Raw genomic sequence first — 17,792 nt, forward strand, 5'->3', positions numbered from 1 at the left:
AGTACAGTGACAAGGTGAGGGAGAGCTGCAGTACAGTGTGGAGTTACAGTGACAAGGTGAGGGAGAGCTGCAGTACAGTGAGCAGCTACAGTGACAAGGTGAGGGAGAGCTGCAGTACAGTGACAAGGTGAGGGAGAGCTGCAGTACAGTGACAAGGTGAGGGAGAGCTGCAGTACAGTGACAAGGTGAGGGAGAGCTGCAGTACAGTGACAAGGTGAGGGAGAGCTGCAGTACAGTGTGGAGTTACAGTGACAAGGTGAGGGAGAGCTGCAGTACAGTGACAAGGTGAGGGAGAGCTTGTAATACCCAAGCTAATACCCATAGCTACCCATGGCTCCATAGTCAACACAATATTAGTAGTAGACACGTCTACTGGAGGCCACAGGCAGCAAGATATTAGTAGTAGACAGCTATACTACAATACAAATAATATGTCAAGTCTCATGTCAGCAGCTTTCAGTCCGTCCTTCACCTTGGGACTAACAACTCCCCCTAGAAGTGACAATATATGGTATGAATGACAGTTTCTCTGGCATCAGCACTACATTAGTCGAAGTTAATTAGTGGAGGTGCAGCCTTTTGATATACGTAAAAGTCTGGTCGTGTAGATTAAGCTACTACACAGTAAACTGGTTAAATACATGTTGGTGGTGCAACTCTACTGCGTTCAAATTGTCCCTTTTTATTTATTTACAGAGCCGATGCATATCAGCAGCAACCTTCAGGTACACGGACTTTCCTCAGGCCACACGCAAAGAGCAGAGAACGTTTTTCTCCTTCTTTCCTGTAGAACGAGACAAACACAAGTGTCCCTCATTGGCATTTAGCAATCAAAGATCATTCATTAGCTATGTTTACATTATTATTATTTCTTTGTCGACATTTAGAACATTTGCATAGAAAATAGATGCAACGATTGCCTGCTTCTTCTTCTGTGGTATAATGGTGTTTGATACAGTTATGTGCATTCTGCCACCTGTGGGGTGGATAATAAAGATCCCCAAAATGAAGTAATGCAGGGTAATACTTTTTTTGTGTATATCCATACAACTATCAATGACAACATTTTAATGAAACTAAATCAGCCTAACAACATTCTAATCAGGTCCCTACACAGGCTCAGAAGGATCCTGCGAGGGCGGGACATTTCCTGGCGACAGTAGTCCTAGCAGTGTTTCTGCTGCTAAGTCTTGGAGGCCCGAAAACTTCTCGGCTGCAGATATAATGATATCCAGCTTCTTGGACTTCCTGGACACTTGTGCAGTACAATTAATAACTGTGGCTATAAATGCTACAAAATCCACCTTCACAATAAGTGTATCCAGGTCACTTGATTGACGTACAACATTTGCAACTGGTTGTGGTGCATCCACCTCCATATCTTCTTCAGCACTGTGGCCTCTTGCCCCTTCAACTCTCTTCACCGCCTCCACATACAATTGCCTGCTAGGGTGCGTTACCATTTAACTATCTTGTGTTGATAAAAACAGCTGAACGTAAAACCTACAGCGTCCAATAAAAAGGTAGTGGTTGAAGTGTTTCCGTTACCCATTTAGACAAATTGCGTATTAATAAATTGGCCTGTATGTCCTCCCGCCTATCTGTTTCATGTCTCAGGTAGCCCGTGAAAGTCGGCATGGATAGAATGCAATAATTGACTAATACTCGCCATATTTCTAATAATTCTCATGTGCCAACATATCGCCAAGTTCCGTGCCATATTGAAATGTGCACTCCTGTAGGCGTAGATCTCAAATCAAATCAAATCAAATGTATTTATATAGCCCTTCTTACATCAGCTGATATCTCAAAGTGCTGTACAGAAACCCAGCCTAAAACCCCAAACAGCAAGCAATGCAGGTGTAGAAGCACGGTGGCTAGGAAAAACTCCCTAGAAAGGCAAAAACCTAGGAAGAAACCTTCTAGTTACTTCATTAGATCTGATTGGATGGTGAAACTTTCCAGCCAACCAGAAAAGCAAGGCGAAGCCATTCAGGCATTCTTGAAAGTCATTCTTTGTCCTGTAAAGAAACATTATTTTGTATAGTTGAAAAACAAACATTTAGCAAGCAGTGGAGCTTATGATGACATCATGTGCCCCGAGTACCTTCAAAACTATTCGGCAATCATCATTTATTCTGAAAACACAGTATCCATCATTATTTGTCGCAATTAAGTTAGACAAAAGGAAAACCCACCCCTGTCGAACGGATAAAAATGTTTTTGATCTTTAGAAATGTCTCTGCCGTTTCCATTACGTCTCCTCTATCTGCCGTTTCTATTACACATGTCTCCTCTATCTGCCGTTTCCATTACATATGTCTCCTCTATCTGCCGTTTCCATTACATATGTCTCCTCTATCTGCCGTTTCTATTACATATGTCTCCTCTATCTGCCGTTTCCATTACATATGTCTCCTCTATCTGCCGTTTCCATTACATATGTCTCCTCTATCTGCCGTTTCTATTACATGTCTACTCTATCTGCCGTTTCCATTACGTCTCCTCTATCTGCCGTTTCCTTTACATGTGTCTCAATGTGTTTTTTTTGCGACACTGATTTTGTGGAATAAACCTGGGCCAATGGAAACCTGCCTCCTGATGGGCCCAGGCAAGCACATTCATAGGGCTTTGTCAGGACAAGATCAGCTTTAAAATCTCTGTCTGTTCTTCTCATACAGCTAGTTATTGTGATCATATCTTGTAGCTTTTTTATTTTCTCATAACTAAGATATCACAATCATATTTTATGCGTTTTAATAACTTTCACTGCAAAATTAGAAAACCAATTGCAAAAATACTTTGCTTTTGTACAATTACATCCAACCAAGCAGCCTTTTATCAACACAACATATGTATTCAAGACTAATGTCCTGAATAACGGTTACCAATGGTTTCAAACAAGAGTTTTCAGTAGCACAAATAGTAGACAAACATTGGAATGAAACAATACGTATCACAGTCATCTCTACCAATAAATACACTCGCTTACTAAACAGTAGTTTCAGGCTGGGAATGAATGTAGTGGCATTATTGAGGTAGTTACTTCATTATCTTTTTAACACCTATGGATGTTTCTCACATGGAACCCAATATCCCCATAGGGCTCTGGTCAAAAGTAGTGCACTATACAGGGAATAGTGTTCCATAGGGCTCTGGTCTAAAGTAGTGCACTATACAGGGAATAGTGTGTGATTTGGGTTGCATATTAGAATCTACTATTCTGCTTCAACCTCCTCTGGAGCACCACGTCACGACCCTGTGATACATTATCTCAAACAGCTCAAACATCCAGAAAGTGCTCAGTAGTAAATCATCCTCATGGTCCCTCAACATTCACATAAACATCAATTCTACATATCTGATCATCAGTTTTCTAGATGTAAACAGTACAGTACCATGCTACCAGAATCAGGACAACATCATCATCAACACAGATGGTGAATTACAGCAGTCAACAGGTATCAATATAGTTAATACAAAATAGTAACAAGCTCCTCAGCAGTTTGGTCCACTGGACGAGGTTCACTTCCTCTCATCACAATTTAATTTACAAAAATAAGAGATATTTGGGAAACATGTTCCCTTGAAAAGTACCAATTACTAAATATTGTAGAAGTCTTTAAAAAGTCTTCATTTTGGACTCTGGCTGGAAGACTTGGTTGGTTGTCATGACAATATGCCATACGAGGGTTAGTACTGTAAGTCTATTTAGACTCGTATCAGTACATGGATTCTTCAACAAGCCCATCTGAAATAGAATGGGAAAGTCATGTGTCATTTCAACAATCATTTCAAGGATTTACTCAAATAAGAGTCAGTCAGACAACACACATGACTCTTCCCCCCCCAACCACAACTACCATGTTAAAATCATTCCTGTCATTATGGTATTAATAAATGTATGTTCTTATATAGGTGTATAATGTGTTATAATCCCCTTAGCTGGAGGGTTGAGCTGTGTATAATGTGTTATAATCCCTGCTGGAGGTTGAGCTGTGATAATGTGTTATAATCCCCTTTCTTGCGGAGGTTGATCTGTGTATAAATTGGTTATAATCCCTTGCTGGAGGTGATGCTGTGTATAATGTGTTTATAAGCCCTTGCTGGAGGTGATTGAGGCTGTGTAATATGTGTTATAATGTCCCCTTGCTGGAGGTTCGAGCTGTGTATAATGTGTTATAATCCCCTTGCTGGAGGTTGAGCTGTGTATAATGTGTTATAATCCCTGCTTGGCTGTATACTGTGTATAATCCCTTGCTGGAGGTTGAGTGTGTATAATGTGTTATAATCCCCTTGCTGGAGCTTGAGCTGTGTATAATGTGTTATAATCCCCTTGCTGGAGGTTGAGCTGTGTATAATGTGTTATAATCCCCTTGCTGGAGGTTGAGCTGTGTATAATGTGTTATAATCCCCTTGCTGGAGGTTGAGCTGTGTATAATGTGTTATAATCCCCTTGCTGGAGGTTGAGCTCTGTATAATGTGTTATAATCCCCTTGCTGGAGGTTGAGCTGTGTATAATGTGTTATAATCACCTTGCTGGAGGTTGAGCTGTGTATAATGTGTTATAATCCCCTTGCTGGAGGTTGAGCTGTGTATAATGTGTTATAATCCCCTTGCTGGAGGTTGAGCTGTGTATAATGTGTTATAATCCCCTTGCTGGAGGTTGAGCTGTGTATAATGTGTTATAATCCCCTTGCTGGAGGTTGAGCTGTGTATAATGTGTTATAATCACCTTGCTGGAGGTTGAGCTGTGTATAATGTGTTATAATCACCTTGCTGGAGGTTGAGCTGTGTATAATGTGTTATAATCACCTTGCTGGAGGTTGAGCTGTGTATAATGTGTTATAATCACCTTGCTGGAGGTTGAGCTGTGTATAATGTGTTATAATCCCCTTGATGGAGGTTGAGCTGTGTATAATGTGTTATAATCCCCTTGCTGGAGGTTGAGCGGTGTATAATGTGTTATAATCCCCTTGCTGGAGGTTGAGCTGTGTATAATGTGTTATAATCCCCTTGCTGGAGGTTGAGCTGTGTATAATGTGTTATAATCCCCTTGATGGAGGTTGAGCTGTGTATAATGTGTTATAATCACCTTGCTGGAGGTTGAGCTGTGTATAATGTGTTATAATCCCCTTGCTGGAGGTTGAGCTGTGTATAATGTGTTATAATCCCCTTGCTGGAGGTTGAGCTGTGTATAATGTGTTATAATCCCCTTGATGGAGGTTGAGCTGTGTATAATGTGTTATAATCACCTTGCTGGAGGTTGAGCTGTGTATAATGTGTTATAATTACCTTGCTGGAGGTTGAGCTGTGTATAATGTGTTATAATCACCTTGATGGAGGTTGAGCTGTGTATAATGTGCTATAATCACCTTGATGGAGACTGTGTGGCAGGTTGAGTTGATGCAACTCAGAGGTCTGATTATGACAGCTTGTCCTCAGAGAGAAGGGATCCAGGTTAGCTAGGTGGAATGGGTCCAGGGGGAAGGAGAGAGAGAGGGAGGAGGGGTGTTGCAGGGGGAGGGAGAGAGAGAGGGATGACTGCTCCATGGGTAGAGGGTCGGCGAGAGAGGACAGAGCAAGGGTTGAAGGGTCCTGAGGTTGGTAGCAGGGAGACAGACTCCCAGGTCCCTGAACCATGCTCAGATCCTTCAGGAGACTATCAAACACTCCCTCATCCAGGACCAACTCCGGCTTGATGTGGAGGGGGACAGTGGAGGGACCTGGGAGCTGTGCCCAGGGAAGGGGTTCTGAGCTGGGCTGGGGCTGAGGTGGGGTCTGGATGGGGCTCAGGGTGTTGAACAGGTCGAAGCTGGAGGCCAGAGAGGAGATCTGCTGGGCTAGGATACTGATCTCTACCTTGTCTCTGTCACTGTAGAGGAAGGAGAGGTTGGACGTCAGGGAGGGGTTAGGGGTCAGCAGGCCTCCAATAGGAGGAGAGACAGTCTGAGGTATATGGTGGCTCTGGTATGGACTGGTGGCACCACCTTGTGGCTGAACTGAGAGGCTGTATGGACTGGTGGCACCACCTTGTGGCTGAACTGAGAGGCTGTATGGACTGGTGGCACCACCATGTGGCTGAACTGAGAGGCTGTATGGACTGGTGGCTCCACCTTGTGGCTGAACTGAGAGGCTGAATGGACTGGTGGCTCCACCTTGTGGCTGAACTGAGAGGCTGTATGGACTGGTGGCTCCACCTTGTGGCTGAACTGAGAGGCTGTATGGACTGGTGGCTCCACCTTGTGGCTGAACTGAGAGGCTGTATGGACTGGTGGCTCCACCTTGTGGCTGAACTGAGAGGCTGTAGTCTTGGATGGTGATGGGGCAGTCTGCTGAACTCTCTAACAGGTCTGATACAGATAGACAGTCAGGGACCAGCCGGGCATCAGCAGGGCATGCTGAGCAATCATACTGGGGAGAAGAAGGGCAGGACTGAGGAGAGCATGCGTCAGTCTGGCTGAAGACACCCTGGTGGAAGGACTGCTCCAAGCCGGGCTGGAAGGACCTAGAGGGGGACAGGAGGCAGGAAGGCCCAGTCCCTACCTCAGTCCCTCCCTCAGGGCAATGGTAGTAGGGGGTTAAGTTCTCTGTGTAGCTATACACATCCAACAGAGAGTCAGAGCTGGTGTCGTCCTGCTGTGTCGGAGAGTGGGAGGAGTTGGAGGAGGAGCTGTAGTGGGAGGAGGTGGGGCTATAGGGAGGTGTGGAGAAGGCGGCGACAGGTGAGGCCTGGGAGGAGGAGCTACATGATGTCACGTAGAACACAGCATTAGACTCTGCTCTCTGTCTCTTGCTGGTCTTAGACCTGTTCTCAGTTTCAGATATACTACTGGACTGGCTGAATGCTCTCTGTCTCTTTAGGTCCCTGGTGGGGCAACAGCTCTGGGTCAGCTGGGGGGTGGGAGAGGGGCAGTAGGGCTGAGGAGGAGAGGCTCTAAAAGCATCGCTGTGGATCTTTTTCCTCAGATACATGGCTTCTGTTTCACTGTGAAGGAAAGAATACACATTACTCCAGTCTCTCAGAGAAAAGTTACTCAATACAGGCAGCTACAATTATTACTACATATCTCTTTTTATTATTTCATTTTTCTTGTTTCAAGACAAAACAATAATCAAACTCTACATATACAGACATATTCTGAAGACTGCAGTTAAAATCATGAAAGCATTCAGAGCATCCAGTACCTGATAATGTAGTTAGAGCAGCTCACTTCCTGGTTCCCAGAATGCTTAGCGGCTCTAGTGTAGATCCAGGACCATGAGAGGTCGCTGTGTTGGAGCCTCAGAACCATCTCCATCTGCCTACCCTCGTCTGCCTGCACTGGGTGAGGAGAGGACAGAACGCCATTACTATCATGTCCACTATATATCTCTAGCATCTTACACTAAGGAAGACTACTCTTCATACATAACAACGTGAGATGCTTCCATTTGGGTTCGTCATTGTTATTTGTTATAATATGTTAGAATATAGTATAACAGGTATAATGTAGTATTATGTAAACTCAGCAAAAAAAGAAACGTCCCTTTTTCAGGACCCTGTCTTTCAAAGATAATTCGTAAAAATTCAAATAACTTCACAGATCTTCATTGTAAAGGGTTTAAAGACTGTTTCCCATGCTTGTTCAATGAACCATGAACAATTAATGAACATGCACCTGTGGAACGGTCGTTAAGACACTAACAGCTTACAGACGGTACGCAATTAAGGTCACAGTTATGAAAACTTAGGACACTAAAGAGGCCTTTCTACTGACTCTGAAAAACACCAAGAGAAAGATGCCCAGGGTCCCTGCTCATATGCGTGAACGTGCCTTAGGCATGCTGTTAGGAGGCATGACGACTGCAGATGTGGCCAGGGCAATAAATTGCAAATTACTGTGAGATGCCTAACACAGCGTTACAGGGAGACAGGACGGACAGCTGATCGTCCTCGCAGTGGCAGACCACGTGTAACAATACCTGCACAGGATCCGTACATTCGAACATCACACCTGCGGGACAGGTACAGGATGGCAACAACTGCCCGAGTTACACCAGGAACGCACAATCCCTCCATCAGTGCTCAGACTGTCCGCAATAGGCTGAGAGAGGCTGGACTGAGGGCTTGTAGGCCTGTTGTAAGGCAGGTCCTCACCAGACATCGCCGGCAACAACGTTGCCTATGGGCACAAACCCACCGTCGGTGGACCAGACAGGACTGGCAAAAAGTGCTCTTCACTGACGAGTCGCGGTTTTGTCTCACCAGGGGTGATGGTCGGATTCGCGTTTATTGTCGAAGGAATGAGCGTTACACCGAGGCCTGTACTCTGGAGCGGGATCGATTTGGAGGTGGAGGATCCGTCATGGTCTGGGACGGTGTGTCGCAGCATCATCGGATTGAGCTTGTTGTCATTGCAGGCAATCTCAACACTGTGCGTTACAGGGAAGACATCCTCCTCCCTCATGTGGTACCCTTCCTGCAGGCTCATCCTGACATGACCCTCCAGCATGACAATGCTACCAGCCATACTGCTCGTTCTGTGCGTGATTTCCTGCAAGACAGGAATGTCAGTGTTCTACCATGGCCAGCGAAGAGCCCGGATCTCAATCCCACTGAGCACATCTGGGACCTGTTGGATTGGAGGGTGAGGGCTAAGGCCATTCCCCCCAGAAATGTCCGGGAACTTGCAGGTGCCTTGGTGGAAGAGTGGGGTAACATCTCACAGCAAGAACTGGCAAATCTGGTGCCATGAGGAGGAGATGCACTGCACTACTTAATGCAGCTGGTGGCCACACCAGATACTGACTGTTACTTTTGATTTTGACCCCCCCCCCCCCCCTTTGTTCAGGGACAAAGGATGTTTCTTTTTTTGCTGAGTTTAGTATCAAGGGAAGTTTTAATGTTTTTCTACTTACTCAGACTCTTATGTGTGTAGGCACTCAAGGAGAGGTCTTCAGGGTGGAGGAGGCTGTACCACGATTGACCAATCAGCTCCTCCGATGAGTAGCCCAAGTAAAACACAACACTTTCGTCCAGGTGACTGAAGCTCATATCTGGTCTGTGGAGGCTGGTGAAGGAGGAGGAGCAGGAGGAGAAGATGCTGTTGCCCAGGTGGTTCACTGTGGGTGTGCAGAGAGCCAAGAACACCCTCTCCACAGGGGGGCCAGATTGGCTACGGTCTGGGGAGGATGTGGGGGTGGACTGAGGGGATTGTGGGAGGGTCTGATAGCGTCCTCGGACCATTATAGAACAGCAGTTACCATACTCTAGTCTGAAGGCCTTGGAGGTGTGCATCCGACACACAAAACTCCTCTCTGCAGGGGAAAACAGAACAATAACATGAGATCAGTCCCTTCATTTGGTTTTTCATGAGCTCTTAAATCTATTCATTTGAGTTGATTTTCTTTTAGATAGTATAGTCTCTTACCAGTTGACGTTGTGTTGTCTGTCTCCAGGTTAGATCTAACCGTCTCCACATCCTGATTCTCCACCAGGTCATAGAAGGTGTCTCCCTGAAGAACATCAACCTATAAGAGAGAAGAAGAAAGGATCAACTTTAGTGACTAACATCCTGCTCTACACAGCAGATGTGATGTTACAGAAGCACAGAATAACATCCTGCTCTACACAGCAGATGTGATGTTACAGAAGCACAGAATAACATCCTGCTCTACACAGCAGATGTGATGTTACAGAAGCACAGAATAACATCCTGCTCTACACAGCAGATGTGATGTTACAGAAGCACAGAATAACATCCTGCCCTACACAGCAGATGTGATGTTACAGAACCACAGAATAACATCCTGCTCTACACAGCAGATGTGATGTTACAGAACCACAGAATAACATCCTGCTCTACACAGCAGATGTGATGTTACAGAACCACAGAATAACATCCTGCTCTACACAGCAGATGTGATGTTACAGAACCACAGAATAACATCCTGCTCTACACAGCAGATGTGATGTTACAGAACCACAGAATAACATCCTGCCCTACACAGCAGATGTGATGTTACAGAACCACAGAATAACATCCTGCCCTACACAGCAGATGTGATGTTACAGAACCACAGAATAACATCCTGCCCTACACAGCAGATGTGATGTTACAGAAGCACAGAATAACATCCTGCTCTACACAGCAGATGTGATGTTACAGAAGCACAGAATAACATCCTGCTCTACACAGCAGATGTGATGTTACAGAACCACAGAATAACATCCTGCCCTACACAGCAGATGTGATGTTACAGAAGCACAGAATAACATCCTGCTATACACAGCAGATGTGATGTTACAGAACCACAGAATAACATCCTGCCCTACACAGCAGATGTGATGTTACAGAACCACAGAATAACAATGTTCTATTTCCATATATTTTGGATGCCAGGTCTTCATCAAGTTAGTACTCACCATGGAGAGCCCCAGGTAATCAGAGACGTTCTCGGAGACGTAGACCAGCCTGCCCTGGGAGGAGAGGATCAGAATGAAACCATGCACGGCTGGGAGGAAGGTCTCGTACAGAGGATAGGAGGAGGAAGAGGAGAGACAACTCTGATCAGCTGATAATCCTGGAAGAGGAAGAAATACAACTCAGGATTAGCTTCATCTCAACATCACAGAGAACTCAGCAGGTATGGATCCATCACCACATCACAGAGAACTCAGCAGGTATGGATCCATCACCACATTACACAGAACTCAGCAGGTATGGGTCCATCACAACATTACAGAGAACTCAGCAGGTATGGATCCATCACAACATCACAGAGAACTCAGCAGGTATGGGTCCATCACCATATTACAGAGAACTCAGCAGGTATGGGTCCATCTCAACATCACAGAGAACTCAGTAGGTATGGGTCCATCTCAACATCACAGAGAACTCAGTAGGTATGGGTCCATCACCACATTACAAAGAACTCAGCAGGTATGGATCCATCACAACATCACAGAGAACTCAGCAGGTATGGATCCATCACAACATCACAGAGAACTCAGCAGGTATGGATCCATCACAACATCACAGAGAACTCAGCAGGTATGGGTCCATCACCATATTACAGAGAACTCAGCAGGTATGGGTCCATCTCAACATCACAGAGAACTCAGTAGGTATGGGTCCATCACCACATTACAGAGAACTCAGCAGGTATGGATCCATCACAGCATCACAGAGAACTCAGCAGGTATGGGTCCATCACAACATCAAATAAAATGTTATTAGTCACATGCGTCGAATACAACAAGTGTAGACCTTACAGTGAAATGCTTACTTACAAGCCCTTAACCAAGAATGCAGTTTAAGAAATAGAGTTAAGAAAATATTTACTCAATAAATTAAAGTAAAAAATTATAAAAAGTAACACAATATAATAACAAGGAGGCTATATACAGGGGGGTACCGGTACAGAGTCAATGTGGAGGCTATATACAGGGGGGTACCGGTACAGAGTCAATGTGGAGGCTATATACAGGGGGTACCGGTACAGAGTCAATGTGGAGGCTATATACAGGGTGTTACGGTACAGAGTCAATGTGGAGGCTATATACAGGGTGTTACGGTACAGAGTCAATGTGGAGGCTATATACAGGGGGTACCGGTACAGAGTCAATGTGGAGGCTATATACAGGGGGGTACCGGTACAGAGTCAATGTGGAGGCTATATACAGGGTGTTACGGTACAGAGTCAATGTGGAGGCTATATACAGGGTGTTACGGTACAGAGTCAATGTGGAGGCTATATACAGGGGATACCGGTACAGAGTCAATGTGGAGGCTATATACAGGGTGTACCAGTACAGAGTCAATGTGGAGGCTATATACACGGGGTACTGGTACAGAGTCAATGTGGAGGCTATATACAGGGGGTACCGGTACAGAGTCAATGTGGAGGGTGTACGGGTTAGTTGAGGTAATTTGTAAAGTGACTATGCATAGATAATAAACAGCAGGTAGCAGCAGTGTAAAAACAAAGGTGGTGTGGGGGGGGGGGTCAATGTAAATAGTTTGGGTGGCAATTTGATTAATTGTTCAGCAGTCCTATAACTTGGGGGGTAGAAGCTGTTAAGGAACATTTTGGTCATAGACATGGTGCTCCAGTATCGCTTGCCGTGTGGTTGCAGAAAAAACAGTCTATGACTTGGGTGACTGGAGTCTTTGACAATTTCTTGGGCCTTCCTCTGACACCGACTGGTATATAGGTCCTGGATGTCATGAAGCTTGGCCCCAGTGATGTTATGTCCCAGGGTCCTTAGCTTAGTGATGAGCTTTGAGGGCACTATGGTGTTGAACGCTGAGCTGTAGTCAATGAACAGCATTCTCACATAGGTGTTCCTTTTGTCCAGGTGGGAAAGGGCAGTGTGGATTGCAATTGAGATTGCGCCATCTGTGGATCTGTTGGGGGCAGTATGCGAATTGGAGTGGGTCTAGGGTTTCCGGCATGATGTGAGCAGAGACCAGCCTTTCAAAGCACTTCATGGTTACCAAAGTGAGTGCCACTGGGCGGTAATCATTTAGGCAGGTTACCTTCAGACTATGGTGGTCTGTTTGAAACATGTGAGTATCTCCTCTGTCAGGGACAGGTTGAAGGTCTATCATGTGGGTATCCCCTCTGTCAGGGACAGGTTGAAGGTCTATCATGTGGGTATCCCCTCTGTCAGGGACAGGTTGAAAATGGCAGTGAACACACCTGCCAGTTGGTCCGTGCATGCGGGGCCAGACGTCCTGGTAATCCACCTGACCACGCGGCTTTTTGAATGTTGACCTATTTAAAGGTCTTGCTCACATCCGCTTCGGAGAGCATGATGACACAGTCGTCTGGAACAGCTGGTGCTCTCGTGCATACTTCAGTGTTGCTTGCCTCAAAGCAAGTATAAATGGCATTTAGCTCGTCTGGTAGGCTCGCGTCAATGTGATGTTGTGATGGATCCATACCGGTTGAGACCTGTGATGTTGTGATGGATCACAGAGAACTCAGCATGTATGGATCCAGGTCTCAACAGGTATGAATCCATCACAACATCACAGGTCTCAACAGGTATGGATCCATCACAACATCACAGGTCTCAACAGGTATGGATCCAACACAAGACCTTGGAAGATATACTGTTTAAAAAGACATGTTTAAATTGACAGGACGTTTCAATCATCAGTTCTAAGACGCCTTAGCATCCATTCTTCAAGTTGAAAATGTCCTACAGTTCTAACAGGGGTTGGGTAGGTTACTTTTTAAATGTAGTTCCGTTACAGTTACTAGTTACCTGTCCAAAATTGCAATCAGCAACTTTTGGATTACCCAAACTCAGAAATGTAATCTGATTACATTCAGTTAGTTTTAGATTTATTTTCCCTTAAGAAGCATTAGAAGACAAAAATGTGTGTTACCAATTGAACCACATCTTTTGAGGTGACCACTGTAAACTGCTTGGAGTAACCCTAGATTGTAAACTGTCATGGTCGAAACATATTGATAAAAACACACCTTATGGAACAGCAGAGACTGTGAAGAGACACACACACAGGTACAGACACACACACGTACATTGTGATATTGTTGTATGGTGGTATTATACATGTTGTATTGTAGTGGTGGTATTATACATGTTGTATTGTAGATATGTAGTGGTGGTATTATACATTTCGTATTGTAGATATGTAATGGTGTAATAATGTTATATGATGTACAGTTTTATATTTTGTTTTATATGTAATGTAAGTGCCTTAATGTGTTGGACCCCAGGAAGAGTAGCTGCTGCCTTGGCAACAGCTAATGGGGATCCATAATAAACCCCAGGAAGAGTCACTGCTGCCTTGGCAGGAACTAATGGGGATCCATAATAAACCCCAGGAAGAGTAGCTGCTGCCTTGGCAGGAACTAATGGGGATCCCTAATAAACCCCAGGAAGAGTAGCTGCTGCCTTGGCAGGAACTAATGGGGATCCATAATAAACCACAGGAAGAGTAGCTGCTGCCTTGGCAGGAACTAATGGGGATCCATAATAAACCCCAGGAAGAGTAGCTGCTGCCTTGACAGGAACTAATGGGGATCCATAATAAACCCCAGGAAGAGTAGCTGCTGCCTTGGCAGGAACTAATGGGGATCCATAATAAACCCCAGGAAGAGTAGCTGCTGCCTTGGCAGGAACTAATGGGGATCCATAATAAACCCCAGGAAGAGAAGCTGCTGCCTTGACAGGAACTAATGGGGATCCATAATAAACCCCAGGAAGAGTAGCTGCTGCCTTGGCAGGAACTAATGGGGATCCATAATAAACCCCAGGAAGAGTAGCTGCTGCCTTGGCAGGAACTAATGGGGATCCATAATAAACCCCAGGAAGAGTAGCTGCTGCCTTGGCAGGAACTAATGGGGATCCATAATAAACCCCAGGAAGAGTAGCTGCTGCCTTGGCAGGAACTAATGGGGATCCATAATAAACCCCAGGAAGAGTAGCTGCTGCCTTGACAGGAACTAATGGGGATCCATAATAAACCCCAGGAAGAGTAGCTGCTGCCTTGACAGGAACTAATGGGGATCCAAAATAAACCCCAGGAAGAGTAGCTGCTGCCTTGGCAGGAACTAATGGGGATCCATAATAAACCCCAGGAAGAGTAGCTGCTGCCTTGGCAGGAACTAATGGGGATCCATAATAAACCCCAGGAAGAGTAGCTGCTGCCTTGGCAGGAACTAATGGGGATCCATAATAAACCCCAGGAAGAGTAGCTGCTGCCTTGGCAGGAACTAATGGGGATCCATAATAAATACGAATACATCCATTCTTAAAGATGAGAATGTCCTACTGGTTCCGTACTTTCAAGTGTTCTAGTGGTTCCGTACATGATAGTTCCTCTCCTGGTTTTGTACTCACCCTTATACAGAAAGCTCTTCCTGATGTACGCTGTGATAACCGCCATGCTGTGGAGGTATGACAGTCTGTCCTGGTCCTCCTGAGGGATGGGGAGCAGAGTTCTCATGTTCCTGATCTCAGAGTTGATCTGGTCCCTCCTGGCTTTAGACGCTCCCTTAGTAGACCTGCGTAGGAACACCATGTTCACAGGTCAGGATATGACGGCACAGAGAGGGCAGAGGTAGAACTGAGCACAGGGAATCCTACTACGTCCAAACTCTTCCTAGTCTCTCTGTCTAGTGAAAAGCTGCTCTTTGTTACATGGCAAAAATAATCCAAAGTCAAAACTGAGAAAATGTGTTCCTTTCCGGCTTCTCACTGTGCCTTACTAAAGGAGAAGCGGTGTACCCTAGCCACAGACTGGATGGGAATGAAGAGCAGTTTGCTAAAGTGTGAGCTTCTGTGGTTCCTATGGAAACAACCGGCTAGAGAGCTCTCGGCTAGAGAAGAGAGCTCTCTAGCCGGTTTTATCGGTAGAGAAGAGAGGTCTCTAGCCGGTTATGTCAGTAGAGAAGAGAGCTCTCTAGCCGGTTATGTCAGTAGAGAAGAGAGCTCTCTATCCGGTTATGTCAGTAGAGAAGAGAGATCTCTAGCCGGTTATGTCGGTAGAGAAGAGAGCTCTCTAGCCGGTTATGTCAGTAGAGAAGAGAGCTCTCTAGCCGGTTTTGTCGGTAGAGAAGAGAGCTCTCTAGCCGGTTATGTCAGTAGAGAAGAGAGCTCTCTAGCCGGTTATGTCAGTAGAGAAGAGAGCTCTCTATCCGGTTATGTCAGTAGAGAAGAGAGCTCTCTAGCCGGTTATGTCAGTAGTGCCAGAGGCAGCATCAGAGAGCCTGGGCATCAGACAGAAAGCAGGAGGCTGGACTACATACTCTCCTCTATCCTTAGCTAACATTAGCCACAACAAATTGGAATTCGTAACATATAAGTATTGCAAATTCGTAACATATTGTATGAATCGTAATTCATAACATATCACACGAATTGTAATTAGAAACATAGCATACAAACTGGATGAATGACATCCACAAGTTAATACATACCAACGTATGGTATGTACAGTTACTATGTTGTGTCCACCCCTGGGTCCAGGTTCTAGCAGTTCGGATGGAGCCAGTCAGGCTGCACTAACCTGAATCTCTTGCAGAGTCCCGGGCGGGTTCCTGTCTCCCGGGTGAAGAGATGAGAGGAGCAGCGCTCACTGCTCCATGGACTTTCACACGACTCACAACAAACCGTCATTCTGGCACTCGTTGTTTCACCACCTAAAAGTTGAGGACAAAAGTACAGATATGATCAAATCTGACCTGTATCCATCTTCGTGATAAATACAATCGACTTTGCAACGCAACATAGAAGAGAAATAAACTATTTCCAATTAACAGAACAGAACAAGGTAAAAATGCTAATTCCCATATAAATACATGAACTATTGGTTAACCATTTAAATACATATTAAAGAGAACATCGTTTGGAAACACAATGCACCGCTGGGAATAAAAGATTGAGATGTGTTTAGCCTAAAAAATCCACTATTCTCCTTACTTGCAGACGGTCTATGTATTTGGTTGTGTCCAGCCTGTCTGCCCCTCTCCTTTATAGTCGTGCCCAGCCTCAACCCGACTCCTGGTTTAAACTCTGCGGAAGAGAGAAAAGACGTGTAATGTTACATATCGTGACGTAGGACAAGTGGAGGATATATTTAGTTACGCGCTCCGCAGCGTCCGAGTGGAGCGCTGGGACAACAGATATACCAACACACCATGCTTTTAAATGACCATCATTCCGTATTCTTACAATATATATTAGGAAATGGGGAATTATCATAATGACAATTGGCTGTCACAGAAAATCTAGAGAAACCCATCGTAGGATAATTGGAACAAGTGGTCAAAGCGATACACAAACAACTAACAGCAATAACAAAGACTAACTAAATCTGTAACTCCCATTTTATCAAACTGAATACTCTGTTTAGTCATGTCCAATACCTAGAACTGGACTGTACATAATGGGCTATGCTATAGGGCTTAAAGCATCCGTCTGGAAATGCTGCTAATAATGACCATAGGTCTACACATTGGGAAACCAAAAGAATCTCAACTTCCTGTCATGTAAAAGTTGATTACATGACTAAACTGTGAAGAAGTGGCCCACTGGGCACAGAAGTCACTTCTATTCTACCTTGCAATGTAATTTAATTTCAATGACAAGGATACAATGTTGATTCAACCAGTGTGCCCAGTGGGGGGTCAAGGACAGACCATCTTCCAATTCCATGTTATAGCCTAGTAGTAGTTGTTCAGTAACATACCATGCATCTAATAAAAACATCTAATCTACCTAGTAGGAGAAACAGATCAGTAGAAGGGTAACCTATATCTCTCCATGGTTGGAGCATAACTAGGAATGGTAATGTTGAGGATAACCTCTGTTTTATAGATACTATGAATGGTAATGTTGATGATAACCTCATATAGATAATATGAATGGTAATGTTGATGATAACCTCATATAGATAATATGAATGGTAATGTTGACGATAACCTCATATAGATACTATGAATGGTAATGTTGAGGATAACCTCTGTTTTATAGATACTATGATTGATAATGTTGAGAATAACCTCATATGAATACTATGAATGGTAATGTTGAGAATAACCTCTGAATTATGTTGAGGATAACCTCATATAGATACTATGAATGATAATGTTGAGGATAACCTCTGTGAATTATGTTGAGTATAACCTCATATAGATACTATGAATGATCATGTTGAGGATAACCTCATATAGATACTATGAATGGTAATGTTGAGGATAACCTCATATAGATACTATGAATGGTAATGTTGAGGATAACCTCTGTTGTAGATACTATGAATGGTAAT

General features: G+C 44.5%; 1 protein-coding gene across 1 annotated transcript; it reads right to left on the reverse strand.

Moving 5' to 3' along the window:
• Positions 1-2,740: 2,740 nt before the first annotated feature.
• Positions 2,741-16,530, reverse strand: npas4l (neuronal PAS domain protein 4 like). The gene is made up of 9 exons (XM_029701876.1): positions 16,445-16,530; positions 16,032-16,164; positions 14,864-15,027; positions 10,409-10,566; positions 9,414-9,513; positions 8,902-9,300; positions 7,189-7,324; positions 5,376-6,988; positions 2,741-3,751 (listed from the first exon to the last, which is right to left on the reverse strand). The coding sequence occupies exons 2-9, from the start codon at positions 16,139-16,141 to the stop codon at positions 3,723-3,725; spliced, it is 2,709 nt and encodes a 902-aa protein (XP_029557736.1). The 5' UTR covers positions 16,142-16,164; positions 16,445-16,530; the 3' UTR covers positions 2,741-3,722.
• Positions 16,531-17,792: the final 1,262 nt, after the last annotated feature.

The sequence above is a fragment of the Salmo trutta genome, chromosome 2, assembly GCF_901001165.1.
Source record: "Salmo trutta chromosome 2, fSalTru1.1, whole genome shotgun sequence".
Taxonomy (NCBI): domain Eukaryota; kingdom Metazoa; phylum Chordata; class Actinopteri; order Salmoniformes; family Salmonidae; genus Salmo; species Salmo trutta.

What these genes read in the sequence shown, in the direction of transcription:
- npas4l (XM_029701876.1), bottom strand. Translation starts at nt 16,141, where the DNA reads ATGACGGTTTGTTGTGAGTCGTGTGAAAGTCCATGGAGCAGTGAGCGC. An exon ending in GGACTCTGCAAGAGATTCAG is followed by an intron (nt 15,028 to 16,031) that starts GTTAGTGCAGCC and finishes GTTCCTACGCAG; the next exon opens with GTCTACTAAGGGAGCGTCTA. An exon ending in CTACACACATAAGAGTCTGA is followed by an intron (nt 7,325 to 8,901) that starts GTAAGTAGAAAA and finishes CTCCTCACCCAG; the next exon opens with TGCAGGCAGACGAGGGTAGG.